The 22550-nt window shown below is 35.0% G+C and overlaps 1 protein-coding gene and 1 non-coding gene across 2 annotated transcripts; both read right to left on the reverse strand.

Annotated features, from left to right (window-relative positions):
• Positions 1 to 6263: 6263 nt before the first annotated feature.
• Positions 6264 to 21900, reverse strand: LOC114353424 (uncharacterized). The gene is made up of 3 exons (XM_028305435.1): positions 21800 to 21900; positions 17160 to 17717; positions 6264 to 7184 (listed from the first exon to the last, which is right to left on the reverse strand). Exons 1-3 carry the CDS (start codon positions 21812 to 21814, stop codon positions 7011 to 7013), a joined length of 747 nt encoding a protein of 248 aa, XP_028161236.1. The 5' UTR covers positions 21815 to 21900; the 3' UTR covers positions 6264 to 7010.
• On the reverse strand, positions 19519 to 19591 carry TRNAT-GGU (transfer RNA threonine (anticodon GGU)). Its single transcript has one exon. It is a non-coding gene; the product is annotated as a tRNA-Thr (tRNA).
• Positions 21901 to 22550: the final 650 nt, after the last annotated feature.

Here is a 22550-nt window from a genome sequence, read left to right on the forward strand (position 1 = left end):
ATTATTTCTAGACTTGCGAGCGTGCGCCGCGCCGGTATAAATTAGAAGACATATAACCAATGTTAATAATGAAAGTAATGAAGTAGTTTACAACAAAAATAATTCGATAAATTACCTGGCTTGGTCCGGTCTCTGCGTCTCATTTGACTCGCAGCAAAAAACTGCGCTCGCGTCGTTCCGAATCATTGAACGATTTCAACTCTACATTCCAGCGGCACTCAAACTGCTTACTTTTGATTACAAATGGATCAACCTTAAGTCGATTGCCTTTACTCTTTATTTTTGTATTTGACTTCATCATCTTTCGTCGAGCATTTACCTACACGACATCTTGGTGATTTCCGCACCTTAATTTAACTTCAATTCACATGAAAGTGAAAACACAATACCGTTGTTAGGTGTAGTGAAAAATCATCTGACTGTCGAGATGTAGTAACTTGGAATTATAAATTTGGTACGTGGACTTTTGAGAATGGAAATAGCAATCTCATAAATGTTATTATTATCAGATTTCGCCGATCTTTTCTTCGGGCCGAAGACTTCGGCGATGTTTTATAATAAAAATAATAACCCATATTATTACGTAACAATGTTTATCACTACCGAATTATTTCGTGCAACAAAGTGTACATATCTGTATCTGTGTGTGTATCTGTTGTGTGATAAAAATACTTAAAATTAATAATTATCAACGTAAGCAATACTGAAATCAAAAATGATATCAATGTTTTCAATCGTTTGATAATTTTCAATTTGAGGACGCCCTATTTATTTTGATACTTCTTTTAAATGATTTACGGACTTACTACATGAAAAAGTTTAAGAAGAGCATAATTTTCCATCTGGTAAATTCCCAGATTAAATCAGAACGGATCATGCTATTTTAGGAGAGTTTTTTAAAGCCTATTTGCAGAAAATAAATGACTAAGTAAAGACGAAATCTGATGATGATGTTCTGCTGTTTTGGCACATGGGTTTCTACAAATTACATAACTTTTTCTTCTTCTTTTCCCTAACCGTATTTCCCATTATTTGGGGACGGTTTTCTTTGTTCTGAGGTTACATTACTTTTTGTCGCTTTTAATAAGAAAACCTAAAGTTTGAGCAACTCACGCGCAGGTTTTGATGCGCGCGACAGGTCGAGGTGTTGTGACAGCTCGCCGGGACGCCATCTTGCGTTTACAAAAGCACCTTTGTCTGTCCAGACGTGTCCGGTCGGCGTGTTCCTGCGGGATTACACTTGCCATTGTGGTGTTATCCTAAACGACAGGTGAACGAAAAAACTATATTTGGGTATCAGTCACGTTTGTGGTTTTAGTGAAATTCCTGTGATTCGAGGGGATTCTTTTTAACTAGGTACAGACGACAGCACTTCAAGTTAGACACTGAAGTATTCTATGTCGTTGTAATAGATGCTATTTTGCAGCAAAAGTGTATAGTCTGATGAGCTGTTAACTGTACATTAAATATCCTGTGGTGAAGTCCGGATAACTGCTTTTTATGACATAGTTAAGTACTCTAGATCCTTACTCATTGATAGGTACGAACTTTGCTATTACGTATTTTTAACTGTATTGTCTGTATTTTATTGTGTAATAGTCGATATGATGCCACTATTTATTACTTCTAACCGATTAACTACAGAGTACAAGTACAAGACAAAATAGCCCAATGTCGCTAAAAAAACGAAAAACACTTTTGTCCTAATTTCCCAAAAGTCCTTCCAAATTTCGCAATCGTGTCCAAAACAATTAAACGAAAATCATTGCAGCGTTATCAATAGATACCTAGTTTTGTGTTCTCATTAATCCCGCACCTATATCGTATCTGATAACAGCTGTCAGATATCATAATACATTACCAATTAATCAATTTGTGTCGCTTTCATTGAAAAAGAAATATATTTGGCTACAAAAACGGACTATAATCGAAAAAACATGCGTTAGCAAAGTTATTTTACGTAATTTATCAATTCCGATCAGGGATTACGATACGAGATGGGAATCTTTAGTGATAATAGGATTTGAATGGAAGTAGGTACGCCGACGTAATAATGACTCTACATTGCTAAGTTCTGTTATTTGCTGTTGGATAATCGTCAGGTGCATATTTGTAGAGCTGTCTTCCATAGAAAATCACAACGCCCTTCAAGTTTTTGTTACGACAACACCGATAAAAATGTTAATATCCAAAAATAGTGACTTGCGAACTGATGTTACTAACTACTAACTTTGGTTATGAGGCATAATATGTTGTTTAGAATAGAGAAACTATACTGTTTTGTAGTGAGCTAAACCTGGTTTGGTTATAGGTTAACACTCAGTTCGCAAGTCACTTTTTTTGTGTAAGCAGTAGCTTAGCGTAGTTTTTCATCTTTGTCCAACATTTAATTTCTTTTTCACATTATTATTTACCTGAAGGCATAATCTTCAACTAAGCAGATCATTCAATAAAAAACAAGCTAAACCGAAGTATCGTTTACATAACAAACAAACCACAACAATGCGTGTCCCGTCACGTATCAATGTCCTAATCCGGGTTCTGTACAACAATAGCCACGGTAGCCCGATGTTTAACAAATCTGGGGGCACGGCAGTGCCCCCACCAAGTCGAGCAAAAAAGCGGCACGGCCGTACCATCCTTTTCTCGAAGCAATTCAGGCCATTTTCGACCGCCTGTAACTTCGTTGTGGATAAAACTAGAAGGCTGAATTTTCATTAGCTATGCAGGCATTGTAAAGACACGGTATATTTAAAATTTCATTCAATTTGAACCAGTAGTTTAAGAATTATAACGGGTCAAAGTTACTTAATTTTGTCACTCACTGACTCACTGACTCACTGACTCACTGACTCACCGATCATCAAAACTCTAAGGCACTTCTAGCAGACCTAGAAGCTTCAAATTTGGAATATAAGTAGTGTTTGGTGTATGAATCAAGGAAAAACTAAAATATTTGGGGGCACGGTAGTGCAACCGCCAAGTCGAGTAAAATTTTTCAATTTCGGTCCAGTTTTCTAGATACATAACTGCTGTCTACAAAATACAAAAAGAAATGAGATCCCATCAAAAACAATACTTGTCAAAAAAACCAAGTCTCGCAACTCAGTTGTTCTACGGTAAAAAGTTGTGAGATCCATGTAATACCAAGTCCAGGCCAGGAAATCTTTAACGTTTTACATAAATATATTGACTTGGCCATCGCATGAAAACACGTGTAAATTAAATTATTTAGTGCGATGGCCAAGTCAATAATTTATGTAAAACGTTAAAGATTTCCTGGCCTGGACTTGGTATTACATGGATCTCACAACTTTTTACCGTAGAACAACTGAGTTGCGAGACTTGGTTTTTTTGACAAGTATTGTTTTTGATGGGATCCCTTTTACGCCGTGACATCTTGAGATGGCAAAAAGTTTTGGACACTCGAATTCTTCATACTTACTCATTTGAATATCGACCTTTGTGTTAATGTCTGTGGTATTCTTACCATGATCCTAATATGCGAGCTGCTTAATTCAAGTAACACCACTATTATACACCGGTCCGCAAAGAAAAAGGGGCGGGCAGAAAATCTTCTGTCTTCAAAGGTAATTAACCTGACCTAGCTTTATGAAACAAAACATACTGAAAAAACTGTATTTTTATTTATTAAAAGCTTGAATTAATTAAGTCCATATTTCATAAAGCTAGGTCAGGTATAACTTTTGAAGATATTGAACATTTTCTAATCGATCCTCTTTCGGTCCAGTGTATATTTTGTGGTGTCTAGTAGGTACATACTCGTAATTAGTGTTGTTTTGCATCAAAAATGTATACCGATATACCTATACATTTCGGCTAGCATAGGTATTATTGATGGATGATCTTACTGGCAGATAATAATATTTTTTTGAGATAAAATAATAATCAATATTAATGTTAAATCAGATAGATGAGCTTAAGGATATTGCACCAGGTGGGGTAAATTCGCAGATTTCAAAAATTATATCTATGTAAGCAGTCGTAGCGTTTATTTTCACATTTCTAATTATTATCTATCAGGTCGGCCTGTTAGTGATTATCGACAAATATATTATTATGATACAGTATTTTAAGTTTACGTAACGAAAAAATTTGGTACATTTTATGAATAAATATTAAGTATATTAAGTAACTTGTTTTAAAAATAGGCGTTGTATTCTTATAAAGTATGCTCAGGTTTATCTCCAAATATTCAGTAATCACCAGAAGAACATGAAATCATTTAATATTTAAAGATCACTCCGTACATAGAGTGCACCTGTCAGTGGTAACTCACATTTGGTTCAAGATTTAAGGGTGACGCTTTAAAAAGGGGTGACATTTAGAGCGGGCGGGGCGAAAAAAGATTTACTTGTTGACGACAGTTGTTAAATGTACCTACTTTAGTAGTACCGATTTTCATGAATAAACCATAATTATTTAGGTAGGTTCATGCATAAACGCCATCGGCCCTTCTAGTATGCTCTAAGTTTTATTAAACATTTTAACTGCGTATCATTTGAGTATTAAGAGTAAAATAATCCATATCTTTTGTATAAAGTTTACAAAGTCATGAGGACTGATGAAGCAACAACTAAATTGGCTTAGTGAAAGGGCAAAAAATATTACCGCAGTGTTTTTGCCGCAGCAACCAGAGTAGGCGTTGTCAGTTACTTACACTTGGCTCTGCGTGGAACAGCGTGTTTCAACATTTTGATAAAATACAGGCTAATTTTCACTTAAAGTAATGTATATCCAGAATTTTCCAAGTAGTACCTAAGTAATTTAAGTAGAGACATGACGTATTCGCAGAAAATACGAATATAAGCGCACTTTCTTTTCTATTCTGTTACTAAGTAAAAAATAATACGTGGTGCGTGAAATAAATAGGGCTATCTAGTCTCTGTTGTAGGACCTTATAAAAAGTAGAGAACTAATAAAATATTAAGATAATAATGATGCTTAGCGTCATCGGGAGAGAACCTTTGATGAAGATCGTAAAGCTCAAATCGGTACTCAATATTTATTTTAAACTAAATGCATATTTAATACTGAATTATTCTCTAATTTTGTGAGAAAAATAACATTACAGACAGAAAAGGGACGACACTAATTAGTAGTATCATACTATGTAGCGCTACATTTTGTGGAGGTGGTGGAGGTAAAAGAAATAAAACCACTACAAGTATATTTAATTTAAGTTTAATGGCATTATGTTCGGTATAAAAATGAGGTATCCTTAGGACTAAATTATCATTTTATCTAAAATTTATTCTTACTTGAAGTACGTAAATAAAGTTTTATTTACAAATATAATATTTCATCACTTGCTAACGATTTCGACAAATTATACAATTATTAATTAAAAAACAATGTAGTAAAATTACCCTACAAGGTATGGATTTTTGAATTATAATATTCTTTATACTGATTTGCAACATTTTCTATCTACCTATAGGTATTCTGTATTAAGTAGGTACGAGTATACTATTTTGTTTTAAATAAATCTGACATGTAGTCTTTGCTACATTGTCTTGTTTATGGGATATTTTATTGCCTAGGCATTCTTCTCTTATTTTGAAATTTGGTTTAAAACTCAATAGGTACTTAATTAAGTCATAGATTCCGTCCTGTGATTGGTCTACATTTTATACTTTTGCGAAAAAAGAAAGCTTTTTCGTTGTTCGTGTGATATATTAATATTCAAAACAAACTTTACATAGATGTAGGTAGAGTCTAAGGGGTGTTGGCAATAATGTAGATAATCTCATTGTTGAGATATAAAAATGTATGGTATACAATTATTACAACGGATCGAATTAATTATTTTAATTTTTGCCATTTTGCAAACGCATATTACGTCTTGCATAAAATGACAGTTTGAAGGGAACTTTAACAACATTTACTTTATTAAATTAGATCTAAAAATATTATTTAGTAGTCTAAAGAAGAATAAGGAGCAAGTCTCGTAGCAACTACGAGAGCTACGACGTAGCACCAAAGATCCTTCTTTACATATGTTTTTTTTACATACAATCCTTGAGTAGATTTTCATGACTTACTTTTTTCATTTGATTTATATCGAAAAAAAATTCGTGGATTATGATATTTACAAAGGATACTCTTATCGTTAAAGTGCTTTTTAAAAGCCTGCTTGCAAAAATAAAATTAGTTTTATGAGTTCTTATTTACAAAGGTATGAATTATAAAAAAAAAACTTATAAATTTACTAGAAAATTGAAATATTGTGAGGTCTAATTTAATTTACCGAGTGCTTTTTATAAAACTTCTTTTGGCATTAACAATCTAGGTATAGAATAATTAACTCCAAGTGTTTCTTGTGTTTTCACTACCTTTCTTCGCTTCGTATAGCGTTACCTCAATAAGCGGCATAAAAAACTGTATCGTGCTATTTTTTTTTGTTCTGCATAATTTAACTGATGGATGATACCTTGGTGGGTTTTTTTTGGATATTACTTAATAGCAGTGCAATGATTCTTAATTTATCAGCATTAAACACTGTATAGATAGGTTGACAAGGACTTTAACCACCGTTAAAATTGAGACCATGTTGAGAATAGACCCTGATATATTTCTTTTACGCCCGTATTCACAAACATTACTAGCCCTATTCAACGCTGTGCGTTCGATATTCTGCTTCACTTAAGCAAACATGGTTTGTGAATACGAGCATTAGATTCCTTTTGAATTTGATAACCATGGTCGAGTTTTATTACCTTATTAAAGTGTGGGAGTAGCGTCTTCTTTAAAAGGCATCAAGGTCTGTTTCCTTGGTGCTGTTGCAGTTGTTTTAGTTTTTATTAATATCCTAAAATGCTTTGCACAAAAGTTTCAAGGTCTAATTTTTAACAGCATTATTTAAAGCTTTAATCTTACATAGTGCTTGTATGATTCATGTCTTTATGGTAACTTATTCCTCTTACAAAATATGGCTGTCTTGGTGATGCTGATCCCTGCGTACCGAATACTGACTAGCCCTTGTTGGCTTATTGACTATGGTCGTCAGTCCGCCTGACGATGGCGCGGAAGCCTCGCTTATCGTCAGCAGTGTACTGGACTGTGCGTTGCTTGCCGTCAGCGTCTCTGAAGGAGTAGAACCCTTGGACAGTGCCTCCGTCCCTGGTCTCGTGAGCCGACTTGGAGTCGCCGGTCAGTTTGTCCTGGAAATAGAGATATTTGGAATTTAGTATGAGGTTGGAATGAAGCACTGCAATATAGTCAGTTGTTATTGTTTGTTGACAAAAATGGATATGAAATAATATAATTTGGGAGTAGGGTAAAATAACAGTTGTTATCGTTAGGTTCCTATTCCACCATAATTGGCCGTGCGCAAATGACTAATTATCTCGTTAAACCTTCTAGCTTAGCTAAATAAATGCTTATGCTAGGAGAAGGTTTACAACAATAGCCTAGAAGTGGTCGTGGAATTCATTACCATACACTACGAGTATGTACTCGTACGTCCGTTGACATTCAATTAATTTAGGACTTTTTTAACCTGTAAGTAATTATAATGTTTCTCGATATAAAAGTAGCTAATTACATAGACTGGCGTTTTAATTACACAATCGTCATAAAAAGGCAATCTACGGAATCCAGGAACTCAAACAGCTTTGTCATAGCACATTTATTAGAAAGGAAAAGTCGCCTTTGGAAAAAATAAAGCAACCAGTGCATGAATAATTACCGTGGCTGGTAAGAATAATGTACTGCCACTTCCGGGGGTACTGGACAGTCTATTCTTGTACTTACTGTTTGTTTTGTTAACATTTAGTTAAGACGGATATCGATTTGCCTAACGACAGTAAAATGACAGAGTTCAAGTGTATATTTGCTGAATAGACAACCATAGGCGTGACAAACATTCACAATTTGAATGATATTTATGTCGCCACGAACATGAAATAGAGCCTCTATCTATTATGTTGTTCCTGGATTAGATCGACTTTGGATTAGGGGGGGGGGGGGTGGGGGGGGGTGCGATTGTCTTTCAATCTTCGAATTGGTAGGTTGGTAGGTAACCCGAAATCCTGGGGGTACCAGGGGGTGTCATGTCATAGGACTTATGAGGGGGGGAGGGTGTTATCGCCCCGGGTGCCAACCCATGCTACGCCGCCACTGTTTCTAAATTACTTAGGTTAAAATGGTGCGAAATGGTGAAAAGAGTATGAGTGATTATGCGTGGTTCGTTTGGGGACCGAATAAACACTAAATGTAAAATCAATGAATTATCGAAATAAAGTTTGCTGTAAGTTGATGCCACGGCGCCGCGGTCGGCGCGTATTGCTGACATAAACAACCTAAATTAATTGTACGTTCGAAGATCGTACAAATAGTTTTCTGACTTGATTTAAGCTAGTGTCGAACTTGGGACCAGCCAATTTCATTATTCAAGGCCACTGCACTGAGCCATTGGGTAGTCATTACATAACTAAAACCAATTTACGCACTTAGCAAACTGTGAAGTCTGTAAAAAACACATATTCCAATCTAATTATAATACCGTAACTTCACAATGTTACCTAAATACGTGTAAAAAGGCATGCAATTAATAATAATGCTTAGTACACACTGCAAGCTAGGCTCTAGCTCTACACTCCGCACTTGAATTGAATGCAGAGCGCTTCTAGCGGAAATATTTCAATAAATTCTACATTTAAAGTATTGAAGTATGGTTTATATCCGTTGTCTAGTACCCATAGTACAAGCTTTGCTTGGTTAGTTTGGGACTAGAGGCGCAGTGTAAAATGTCCAAGGATATTTATTTATTTAATCCGCTCGCAAACTGAAGCTGCTTTGTAGAGATATCTCTTCTGAGCTATGTCAACTCTCTTGTCAGTGTATACCTACATGAAATTATGGTTTAAGTATTTTATTTATTTATAAAAATTATACATTTACTAATCAATTACAGCTTTCCCATTTTTAAACTATTTTTCTGGTTTGTCTGGCTGGAAGAGATAACTTCCGAACGATATGATCGCTTAATTTGTAACGTTTCAATTTTGTATTTCTTTTTGTTAGTTTAGTGTGGTGCGTAAGAATGAATAAACGCATAGGCTTCTACGCTGTAAGATACTGAAGATATCATAGCTCACTATGTGCCTTGTGCTTTAAGCTTTGGCGAAGGTATCATGGCGCGGTGCGTACGCGATTGTAATCTGGCACTACCTTCTGCGACCTTGGGGTCTACACTTGCAAATTGAGAACTCATGTGGGTACCGATTTTGTAATACCAGAACGATTTACTAAAAATATCTTTGAACATAAAAAAAAATTGAAACAAAAAAAGTACGACATATTTTTTTCCTTATTAATTGATATTATTTTATGGCTTTGGCTTGTTTGCTACTAAATTATTTAATGCAAATAACTTCACAGTTTATTGAGTGCTCGGAATTTATGAATTGTTTTTCATTTCATTATTTTTTTGTAGTGTTTCGGAATGCTTTTGTGTCTAGTGGGTGTTTTGTGACCTCTACTTCCTTATTAAACAGGTATTATGTGATATATGAGTTGTAATTTGAAACTCTATCCATAAATGCCTATGATTACTATGTCCAAACTAAAAATATCAAAAGTTCTGACTGTCGTGAAAATAACTTATAGCCTTTTTGGTACATAGGTAATTTATTGATTGACGATAAAACATATTATATGTCTAGAGGACAAGACCGCGGCAAGGTCGCTCTGCGGTGCGTTTGCGCATTTTTGAGACAGTTTCGCGGTGCGCGGGAGTAATGTAATGAATGGGTATACTCGGGATTATGAAATAAAGTTTGGAATTTTGGATAGAAAACAATTATTAGTAGGAACTTATCTTTCATCTATCTGGATAATTAGTAACTTAACTTCGTGTATTTGTTATTATAAAATAATATAAAATTTTGTAAAAAAAAAAATGTTGACTTAGTTTAGTTCTTCAATGAATGTAAACTGAATCACAATTTATTTTTACGTTTTGAGTTGTTGTTGTTGTTGTTTGAATTCAATACGAAAAAGGTTATAAATAAAACTAATTTCAGTTTTTCAGACGATTATTTCGTTAATATCGTCATTTTACATTAATAAACGAGACCAAGTTCACCTTAAGATAAATCTATAAAATTGTCTCCCAGAGATTTTTAAATGCGTAACGTGCGAACTCCGGAGCGGAGTATACTCGTTGCATAACGACGCGACCACACCTCCACTGCGTTACTTCCTACCATGGCAATGAAACGCGGCCACATTCTCCACCTTGCCTCCACATTGCCGTTCAAGCTCAATCATTCAACTCTAGCTTGGCTTGGAATGCGCGATGTATAATTAAGTCATGGGTACACTCGTTTAAACGCTGACATTGATCCATTTGGTGTTGTAAGCTGAATAATTTTTATAAGAGATGACTAATTAATGGCGAGTAATGCTCTAGATATTGCTTTCGTCACTGCTGTAGGTGTGGCACGCAAATTATGAGTTGGTATGGAGAAGTAAAAGTTGTAAGTAAGTTTATTATAGTAGATATAAGGGCTTAGTTTATATTGAAGTATTCTGCGGAGACTTAATTAATTTTAACTTCGCCGGTCAATATCCTTCATATTACGTTTTTTTTTCATAATTATTTGCCGGATCAATACCTAGGTACCAACCTGCTTGCCAAAGCAGGCACGTATTTTTCTCGTTATAATAATAATAAATAATATTGATTAACAAATGCCGAAAATGTTCGTAAAAATCAGGCAATAGTTGTAATTGTAACCTTTTAATTCAGTTTAATTTATTACTGACTAATTTAATTGAGGATGATTTAAATATTTTTTGATGTTAAATTTACTAATTATGTTAAGCCAAATGAACAAGCTGTATGCTTAAAAAATAAAAATGAAATAATAAAAAATACCTATATTTGGACGCCAGGCAGGTTCCTGCAAACAAAGTTGTAGTTGCAAATACGAAACGAAGTAATTAATACTTGCGTGATTGCAGTATACATGTTCTGACTGATTAAATGAGTGTGTATGCTCTATTAATTCCCACGAATTATTAGTTTTTAATGTTACAAACAGTATAAACTCGATAAACGTGAATAATAACATCTTGAAGTGATGTGTCACGACTCTACAGGACATAGGCTGAGTTGCACCACCATATTTAACTCGTAACCGTAACATTATCCGGTGCTTTTTTATGTTAATTATTAATTGATTTCAACACAACCAACACACGTTCAAACTACATATAGTTATTATCGAACCCTTTCGAATAATAACTTGCGGCTACTTACTTATTTACACAATAATGTAGTTTCCTATTTTGAGTCCGTGACAATGATTAGTGTCGTGAGCATATTTTGTTTTAAATTATAATTGCTTGGAAGTGAGACAATAATCTAAGCATTTAAATCGAGGCACAACGAAAACTCAATAAAATTAAACACAACTTATACCTACTTCCTGAGAGTGAAACGGGACAATGAACTCATTTTCTTTTGCTCAATGTAATTAAAAAGCCTATAAACCATTAATCATTTTGGATTGCCAGTCAAAAATTTCATAACGATGTATTAATTACAAATAGAGCCTTCATTTTTATTGTTACTTTAACCTTAATGAAATATGAGCGAAAACAAATATTCGATTACAACCGATAAAATAAAATGTTGTCGATAGGCAACAATCAATGTCAAAGTCAATCTCTATCGATACTCGTATCAATGTCAGTCTGTATCGATGTCGTGCTGAAATGTTATAGCACGCCCACACAGGTTGCGATATGTTGTTAATATATCCGGGCATTATTGCTAAATTATTTACAAATAGTGTATTTCATAAATTAAATGTGGGTAATATTCCAGTCATTTGGTACAAAATAATGGCTTTACCTGGAAAGATTTCCGGGAGCAATGAAAATTGGTACGTGAATTTTCATTTCTCCCGGAAAACTTTCCAGGTAAAACTACCAAATGTCTGGACTAATACCTACCTACCTACTACGAGTACACGATCTAATTTCACTGGCCCTCTGAGTTTGTAGATTTTATGGCATTAACGAACGTACAGTCTAACAATAACCATTAAAATAATTTGTATTATAATAACATAAATAATTTAAGGTTGTTAACTGACATTATAAATAACGTTTTATGAAAGGCAATGTGTATTTATACTAAATAGCCACAGTTTAGTAGCTAGGTTATAATCACACCAAACTATTCCTACTATTTCTGCGATAGGTATACTTATTACTTACTTAGGTATAAAATATCTAACACCCGTATTCACTATCGATACTTGCTTAAATGAAGCAGCAAATCGAACTCACAGCGTTGAATAGAGCTCTGTGACTGGTGCGTGTGTGCGTGCCCTGTGCGTCCACGAGCACTGTGAGACCTCATAGTAATGTTGTGAATACGAGCGTTAGATATTAAACGTAAAACGATTTTCATTATTCAGGTCGGCCGTCTGGTGTAGTGGTTCAGAACGGACTACTATGCCGAGAGGTCCCGGGTTCGATTCCCGGCCGGGCAGAAATTGAAATGATGAATTTTAATTTCTGTGACGGGTCTGGGTGTGACTATGTATGATATGTATGTATTTAAAAAAAAAAGTATGTAAGTAGTATATCCGTTAAGTTAGCACCCATAACACAAGCATTAAGTTGCTTACTTTGGGGCTAGCTGGCGCTGTGTGAAATTGTCCAAAGATTTATTATTATTATTATTATTATAACATAGAGCATTTTAGGCTTGATGCGTGTGTAATAAACTACAGTGTGTGGAAAACATAATTCATGCCTATCTGCTTATTTCATAACGAAGCACTTAGGTGGTAACCATTATTTATGTACTTACGTGAAATAGGGTCTTGTTACTAAGTATCAGTAATGTGTAGGTAGGTAATTGGTAATTTTAGGTTCGATTACTGAGTTATAATCGTAGTGCCTTCAATAAATCACTGTATTTAACTCAACCCACTAATTTTATAGCAAGCGGGGCGTGCCTATCTATTGTACGTATTTCCATTGTTTTGATTGAATCCACAGTTAGTTTATGAATGAACTCACGCGCAGCGAAAGGTTACCGTTACCTTAAAACTTCGAGTGTTAAAGATAAAATAAAATACAGGATGTATAAATTACTTGGGTAAACTAAATTATCTGATTTTAACACCGTTTTTTTCAACAATTTAAAAATATTATGTAATTTTCGACGAAGTCCTAATTTATCTTTGAGCCATTCAACGCTACACTTCAATAGTTTTAAGGAAAATAGTATTAAAAAGTAAATTATTATTCCTATTACAAAAAAACAATTGAAATGTTTTATTGTAAGTTATAAAAAGTTCGTAGCATGTACAGATTCTTTAATTTTGCTGAACTATACCTATGCCCAAGGCCCAACTAAAGTCACAACTGAAATCTTATTTTCTTTTCATTGTAAGCCACAGAGCGTGTCCCTGTAATGGCCAATGAAAGTTATTGCACCAAAGTGCTGACGTCACAGCACGCATGCACGGAACCACTTTGCTGGGCCCAGGGTATAATCAGGCCAGTCGGAACAACGGCTGAGGCTAGCACTTTCGCGGTAACAAAAACCAATATTGACTTAAGTAGGTACTTTCACTCGCAGACGACTGATGTGCAGGAGTTTTAAAGTATATTTTACGATATGAAATCATAAAATGGCCTTTCGGAGATTATTTTAAAATATTTCTGCGAAGGAAAAAGGTAAAACTGCGTGAACACAAAAGATAATGACTTAACTCTGTAATTTTTCTTTTTATGTAACAAATATTACTAGTATTGCTGATTTATTTAAAACAGCCTGTATTTTAGAAGGACGTTTTTATAGAAATGAACTAAACCAAAACTACCTGCGTACATTTATTTACATAAAATTATTCATGAAGGTCATCCCAAATGACTCATAAAGACTCATAAAACAAAGCCTATCAATTACATACTTATTTTATGTAGGTAGATGCTCGTATTTTATAGTTGTAAACCATATGAACTACTACTTGTTATTAATTATTAAATATAAATTAAATTAGGCACGCACTTGACAGAATTACCTTATTTCCTGAAATACATTATTAAATGATCTACTTATAGTATAAAAAGACTACAATCCATAATTAATTAACCTGTATTGTGTAAATTACTCGTCGATTGAACAATCGAGTGCATCCGGGAAGCGTGTCCCAACGAAGGTGGATACTGCTGGTCGATAAAGAGTCGAAACGATTGCTAAACGATCACTCGTGTGTCGATATCGAAAAGCGCCATTTCCCAAATATGTCCATTGTCCACCGCTGGACATAACATTATTTGATTGATTACTTTGCAACTTGCTATTATGTGACGACTTCTCTTTCTAAAGACTTGAAGAATCGTCTAATGCCAGTTTCGTTATTTTTGTTGGTCACATCTTTATGTTTTAATACCGTATAGCAAGGATAATCTCTTACCTACCAATTAATACTTATTATTCTGTTTTGTTACTTCTTTTTTCATCAGGAAATGCATGAAATTGCGTACCGACTGGCGCGGGGGAATCAGTGGGTAATTACGACGCTATATCACTCCGTCTGACTGTATCAGACACCTTAGAAAGCTGACTGGCTACAAAAGTACTGAGAGAGTCGATACTTTGAAATCGTTATTGTAAAGCCTGGTCCGTGAGCACCTAGAATTTTGTTCAATGACCCCAAGCTACCCATCCTTATCGCTCGCGCGTAATTATGTTGCTGTCGCGCTCGCACACTCACTGCGGGCGCCCGTCGCACAGTCGCTACAGCAATATAATTACGCGCGAGCGATAAGGATGGGTAGCTTGGGGTCATTGGACAAAATTCTACGTACTCACGGACCAGGCTTTAGACCCGATGTGTACTGCAGTGGAAAGCGAACCTTCGTCACACTCCACCGCGCGAGCGCATGCTAGTAACCTTACATTTTTAAGTTCGTTACACACAGCTTCCTTGCCCTATTTTAGAAAGGCTTGAGCTGTGAAGAAATAGGGTTCAACAGAATTGATGAAAAGACGAATTTCAGGCAAATTAAAATTGGTTTTTAGTTCCTTTTCATGGCACTTACCTATAATTCGTCTCCAATTTATAAACTATACAGCTACGCCCTAGCAGCTCTACATAAGGACATAATAATAAAATTATAAGTAGGTAGGTACAGACGACAACAAATCATAAGGGAGAGTCCGCTAATTTGGACCAGTTTTTTTCAATCCCATTTTACACATAGTTTTCTTTTGTTTTTGCTAATGTCCATGGTATATGATAAAAGATACATTATTCAACTTACTATTTCATAAGTATTAATTAACATGATTGTTGTATATTTAGCACAAATCAACAAAGTACGAGTTCAGAGCTTCGGTCCAATTTAGCCAACCGGTTCGATAATTTGTACCACAGGGTTACTAAATTGGATTTCAATAAATTTCAAGCCTTAAAAGCAAAACAAATTTAACTTGAAAAAATCAAGTGGTATAGTAGGAATCGAACCCGTGCCTCTTGGAATATACCCAATTGAAGAGCAATATTCTTAGCGGTCGGTAATAGAAACAGAAAAAACGTTAATAGAAACACACCTCGTCTATAGGTCGGTAATAGAAACAACTGCTTTTTCAGATTAAATTGCTATTTATTAATTATTGTGTGATTGAATACTCATTGTTACTACTTGAATTCAAAGATTACTTCATCATTGTTATAAATAAATTAAAATGTCTTTTCTATCACCACGTCTTATATCTAATTTTCTAACGTTTATCCGAAGTCAGCTTAAACTGGCGGTAATAGGCGCATTTACGTTAAATGGACATTTTTGTGTTTTTAATTTATTGATGGGACTCGTTCGAGAAATCCCTGATAACTGTTATGTGAATAAAAAACAAGTGAAAGTCAACTTTTTGTTATTTTGTCGACATCAATTTTAAAAAATACACCTGCATATTGTGTGGCAGCAGCCTTACAATAAATACAAACTTGCAAAATATGCCGACACTCGACAGTCATTCCGTTTCTATTCTATTTATCAAGACAATATCAAAACAAACGCCATTGTTGGAAATATGCAAGAATAGTTTCAATCACAACAACGCGTAAACAATAGGTTTTGCAAGCGGAAGGCAGGAAGAGTTTAGAAAGACCGACTAATTATATGGTTCAATTATCCTTTCAGACTGATTGAAACCTTCTAACATATTTTTTATTTAACTATTTATATTCCATTCAACTATGGCCAGGTATTTCACCGCAATCTCATTGCATGCATTTTTACCATCTAAAATAAAATAAAAAAAGGTACGTGTAGATGTACCTAGTTCTCAGTAGGTGCCTAATTCGCTCTTGATTTGAAAAGATTCATGACATTATTGTTCGGATAAGTGTTCTGATATTTGCACTGCTACGATTTAGTTTAGGCTGGATAATCTAACAATTAGGTCATCATAGCTTGATTCTTGGATTACGTCTAGTTCATTCGTTCAGTTTAAATAAAGAACGTCCACTGCTGGGATATTCAATTGCTTTTGCTTTGGGGGACCTAGGACTTCTATAAAGGAGGAGAGAAATATACTGGTCATCACAAAAATCGGCCCACCTACGTTTTACAGGAAAACTCGTTTCTACTGACACAATCATGGTGCCCCAACAATATTGGTGTTATTTGAAAGCCCAATAAATATCCTTAAAGAAAAACACATTTAATTTCTTAATAAACGATTAACATAAACGCGATATACAATAAATGTGACTTGAAAAAAGACCTCACTTTGGGCTCACCTCTGGGATCAATAAAACCAATTTTTATGGTTATAAAACCAAATAATGATCTCACGTGTCCTCTTAAACAGATGGATAGCGATTAATCCCAACTTAACAGTTTTATAGCCATAAAAGTTGGCTCAAGCGTAACTACCTATTTTTTGAAGAAGTGACTCTGGATTCTTCTACAGACACATTTTTGGGGTAAAACATTTCCTTTAATGAAATGAAGTTTAGAACTAGGCTTTTAAATGGTGCCAATATTGGTGGGAAGTGGGGATGCATACGTTTGAAAGTGCTTGTCGCGGGAGGGTCGATTTTTGTGATGACCAGTGTATCAATAGGTATAATAGTATAAGGTTTACTTACATTTACGCCATAAGAGAAGGTGTACTGCGGGTTAGGGTTGAACTCGTGGTCGGCCTGCGCGTCCCTGGTGAAGTGCGCCAGGTTCAGAGGGCTGCCCTTCACCGCCTGCAGCTTGTGGAACCTGAAGGGATCCTTGGGCTTCTCCAGCTCGATACTCTTCAGGTACCCCAACTGCTGGTGGTGGCTTGGATGCAGCACTTGAACGCTCACGTCAGAATTGTATAGGTTCTTGCCAAAAGAAGGCGCATTCGGGAACACTGGCATTTCCTTGCTGAACTGACGATATGCCAGTTTCTGGGAACCTATTAACTTCTGCTCAGCTTTCGCTCGCTCGTGTCTAGGCAGCTTTGTGTCTGGGTCATCCAGGTATCCAGTCAGCGCTTCTTCTAGCGTCCTGTATGTTTTGTACGCGAATTCGGGCTTCTTCGCCCCCGGGCCAGTGTCGTCGTATTTGTTCTCTATTGCGAAGCGCACTTGTGATTCGGAAGCGGCTGACTTTTTCGGTGGATAGTAGTTGCCTTGGGAGTTGACTCCGGAGCTCAGGAGCAGGATAGGTATCTGTGAACAATTTAAAGTATGAGATTAATAACGATAAGATCAGAATGTTCAAAATGTAGAATTTTAGTAAAAGTGCTTTTTAAAAGCCTATTTGCAAAAATAAATGAGTTTTATGAGTTTTTTAGGAGAATTAAAGTCTTCATGTGATTAATTTGGCGAGAGAGCGAGATACAAATAGGTATTTGTCGATTGATAAACCTAACAAAATTGTAACGGGTATGTCGGGTAACACATAACGGCTATTCTGGTTGCGTCGCGTTAGGTAACGAGAAGTTTTACATGTTATCAATAGATATGCTAATTTTAATTTCACTCGTTACATAGCTTGTGTTTTATTTATATGAACACATTTACTGCAATGAATAATGATGTACAGAAATAAAAATATAACGTGGCATATTTAATTTTGTCAAAATTACGAAAATTGAAGTTAATTCTCAATTGTATTAATACGTCCGATTCATATTTATATACCTTAACGGTTTCATTGAAAGAATCAGAAGGTCAATCTGATATAAAGTTTAATTACCTGCTATTAGTCAAGAAAGGTTTTCAAATCAATCTTATGTATTTCGCACGTGCACAATAATTTCTCTCATAGCCCAATTATGTCGAGATACAAGTTAATTATCATTATCTTATTATAATCAGCCGAACTATCATTGTGCATTGTTTTTGCAAGTCGTCATTGTCACTGATGAACAATCTCATGCTTAACCGCAAGTTAACTGTCAGTTATTTGGGTTACTTTTTATTGTTCGTGGCACTGATGTTGCAAATGTGTGCTTGCGAATATATTTCGTTTATGTTTTATTGAAACAAAGTACTTATGTGTGAATTATATTTTTTAGAAGCTTACTCCTATAATGTTAATTAGATTACTTTGAATTGAGATAATTATAATGTTATTTGACTGTTTTCGTAATAACGTTTGTGTTATAATAGAGATGTATAGTATATTGATTGATATATTATAAACTTTGAATTAATTACTAATTAAGAATCAATCTAAAACATTGAGGCTTTAAGCAAAACATTAAGTTCATGTAACTAACTTACTTTTTACTAATAAGTAACTAGGTACATGAAAATGCATGGAGCATTACAAGTAATTACAACGTGTAAATTCGTGTAATTATATTAATTATATTGTTAAATTATTAAAAAAGTCTATCAAAAGACAAAGCAAAATAATTAACTTTAATGAGCTTTTAGACAAGCTGACCGAAACAGTCGTAGTTTATTTTAAGTGTAACTTTGTTAACCAATTTCAAAAAGGATGAGGTTCTCAATTCTGTTGTTTATGTTTTTAATTGTAAATATTAGCAGAAATTATTTAATGATTTTTGCACTGATACATCGATGATCACGTTTTTCCCACACTCGGCCCATGGCCCAGAAGTGGGCCAAAGCCAACGGTGCCAAGGTACGGAGGTTTGCTTCCGATGTCGTAACGATGTGATCTCGTTTGCCGAGTCTTGTTCGTGATGTTTACGTTGTAACATAACACAATTAGCATAAAAATATCATTATAGAGCAGCAGCGTAATGGTAGCTTGAATGGAGTGGGTTTCAGATTCCATTACTGTTGGGTCAATTCCGAAAACGTTGTTCTGCCTTGGTCTTCATACCCCCTGTATGTATCAACAACTCTCGTAAGTTATTACTATAATTAGTACATAATTACATAATTGTATAGTAATGTTTACAATCGTAGAGCTGCAGTTTTCCTGACAATCGATTGCTTGCAAGAGAAAATAATTTTGTATTTTTTTAAAATAAAAATAACTTGAAAATCGAACTGCCTAAGACGGGAATTGAACCCACGACCTTCCGCTTACCGGGCGCCTGCTCTTCCAACTGAGCTACTTAGACACTGGATGAACCCGTCGATTATTTTGTTAATTTAATTTTGTTATTAATTTGCATATGTAGATGATAAAAAGATATCTTTTGATAAAGGGCTAACATTCATAGTTTTTCATTATTTAGTCAAATTAATAACAAAATTCGTTTGTTTTCATGACAATTATAGCTCAACAATTACCTACTATATTATTACGAGAGTTATTCGTGCTTGGGATACTGATCGGATTTCCCGGACGTAATTCCGTTAGGTACTTGCTATGAAGTATCTTTAACTGTCTTGATAAATATCAATTAAATCTGTTAAATATAAAAAATAATAATAATAAAAATTAATGTAAGTCATAAATCGTCAAATTAACTCTTTAATAATAATACAAATATAATTTAATAGGTAATACTGGTAATACTGATACCCTTCAATCATTTACTTGATTCTATTAGGTTAAATGAAGTGAAATCATAAAAAAAAAAACAAAGAAAATCCGATTTTCATTCAAACCAAATACTTATCCTTTTCAAATGAAACAAGTTTAAAAATCTCGATCAAGGTAAGCGATGCGTTTGCGCATGTTTTGAGAGCAACGTGCGGGTAACGAAAAGTATTAAAAAGTTACGAAAAGCCATTTAAAGTGGATCCGCAGGCGAGAGTGGCTTAATCCGTCTACGACCGGTTTTGTTTTGGGTATAAATAGGGATCCCTAATACAAAAAGTTGGATTTAGTTATACGCAATATGGAAATGTTTACTTTGTGTGTTTGGTGCAATGATGCAGAAAGTCTTACGTTTAGTTTAGCAACTTAAAGTTTGGACCACGAATCAAATCAAATCAAATCAAATCATTTATTTACTTTCAGACACGATACAATGTTAATTCAAGAGATTAATTAAATAAAACAAAGAGAAATGTAGAGCAATATTTTGTACAAATTCGTACTGTTGACATATGATTTACTTTGTCATATTTTAATTTGGGAACAAAAGCATTATAACAATTTCTGGAAGAAATAAAGTCAAAGAAAAAGGCCACAGAGAAAGTGTTATGCCAACACGATAAGGGAAATAAATAGGAAGATTAAAGATATTGAGAAGTTAAACAGCATCGTGAGCGAAAGTTTTGTCGTGAGCTTCCCAGGATGGGATTAAGATTAGAATTAACTGGCTCTTTTAAAATAAAGAGCTTGTTATATCTACGGGACCCTCGGTCGGATTGTCACGCTGCGTGCTTTTTGTCTCCTGCGCCGATGACCTTATTCTGTAACGCATGCGTAACAGTGATCTTTACTTTCTCACTGATTGGAATATACTTACTCGGGTTTGACATTTATGAATTTCTAGATTAACTTTCTAGATTTAGGTTAATAGATCAATCTATGAACGTTAGATTAAAAAGTGATCATGATTTCATATAATGGGTAATGTATTCATAAAAGAAATAATAGAAAAAGTTCGCACAATTTTGATACTAAGTATGGTTTTTTGCAAACTCTTCAATGCTACTGGCATCGGATAGAGCTCTGTATTTTTTAGTAGGCTTCTAAGGTCATATTGATAATTTGTCGTTCATAAATAAAAAAAGTGATTTCACGGAGCGTTTGAAATTGATTTGGCACAAAAAAGTTGTTGCGACTTAAACAGCCTATACAAAATATTGCAAATCATTGAGAGGCTGACAAAAATGTTTGATTTTGTAGTAAGAAAACTGAACAATGGCCACATAAGGCCTATGTACTGCAACAGGCATACATAAGTAGCAGTATAGGTATGTTCGAACTTCTTACAGAAATTAAAACACTAGTTAATAACTTGACTCTGATTAACTCTGATCAATGTTCTCTTTTGGAAAACACGTGATTATGAGGCACATTGCTGGCAGCATCTCAAGTCCTTATTTCCCTTATAATTTAGACCTCCTTCGGCGTGGCAACCTTAAGGTTCTAATGCCCGTTTTCACCATCAATCCTTAATTTTTAAGTGACCCCTATGAAAACAAAATTCCTGTTATGGCTTACCATAGGGGTCACTTAAAATTAGGGATTGATGGTGAAAACGGGCATTAGTGCCCTAATGACGAGTAGGTACACATTAGGTCATTATTTGTCTGGTTGATGCACCCCCAGAATAAACCCGGGAAACAGTTATCACAGATTTTCTTGATGCAAGGCTCTTACGTGCAAAACTTAGCATTACTTTTTCAGTTAAAAAACAATTACGAACCACGAACAGCAGCATTGTTTCGATTGCGAGCACAACACAGCACTGGTCATCACTCGCGACACGCACGCGCGGCGCCGACTGGCGGAATGCGCACGCGCCGACCGCCGACTTCGGAAGCGGACCTCTTTGCATCGATCACTTGTCTTGACGTAGTTGACGTAATAAACCAGCAGTTGTCATAGATGATTAGGCGAGAAAGCAGTTTCGATTCAATTACCAATTGAGAATATAATGGGCCATCTCACCAGGGTTGTCCACGACCGCCCGACTTCAAAGCGTATTCTTTGCATCGATCACTTGTCTTGACGTAATAAAGTTATGGTTGTCACAGATGATTGGGGGAGAAAGTAGTTTCGATTGAATTACCTTATTTCGATAATTAGGAAATCTGACACCAGTTGTCCACAAGCAAGTAGAGATGGCTGGCAATGATTTTAAAAAGTCTGGAGATTAGAGGTAGTGTAGTAAACTTTGGCATAGATAGGTAACCTATCGTTTGTCTTGCCAGGAATTGACATTCTTAAAAGTTTAAAGTCTAGTATTTGTGAGTAATGTAGAGTTAACTAATATAAAACTCAATAATTGAGAGTATTATTTCTGCATCTAATTAATTACATCGAAATAAGTAATTTCCCCAATAAAAGGGAAAGTTGGTTAAAGTGCATTTTCCTAGTTTCCGCATTGCATGAGGTAACATCGGCGAGTAGAATTTTTATTAGGGGTATTATGTTATCGGCTATAGGGAATCGTA

This window comes from Ostrinia furnacalis, unplaced genomic scaffold (assembly GCF_004193835.3).
Source record: "Ostrinia furnacalis isolate ACB-3 unplaced genomic scaffold, ASM419383v2 OfSCF1657, whole genome shotgun sequence".
NCBI lineage: Eukaryota > Metazoa > Arthropoda > Insecta > Lepidoptera > Crambidae > Ostrinia > Ostrinia furnacalis.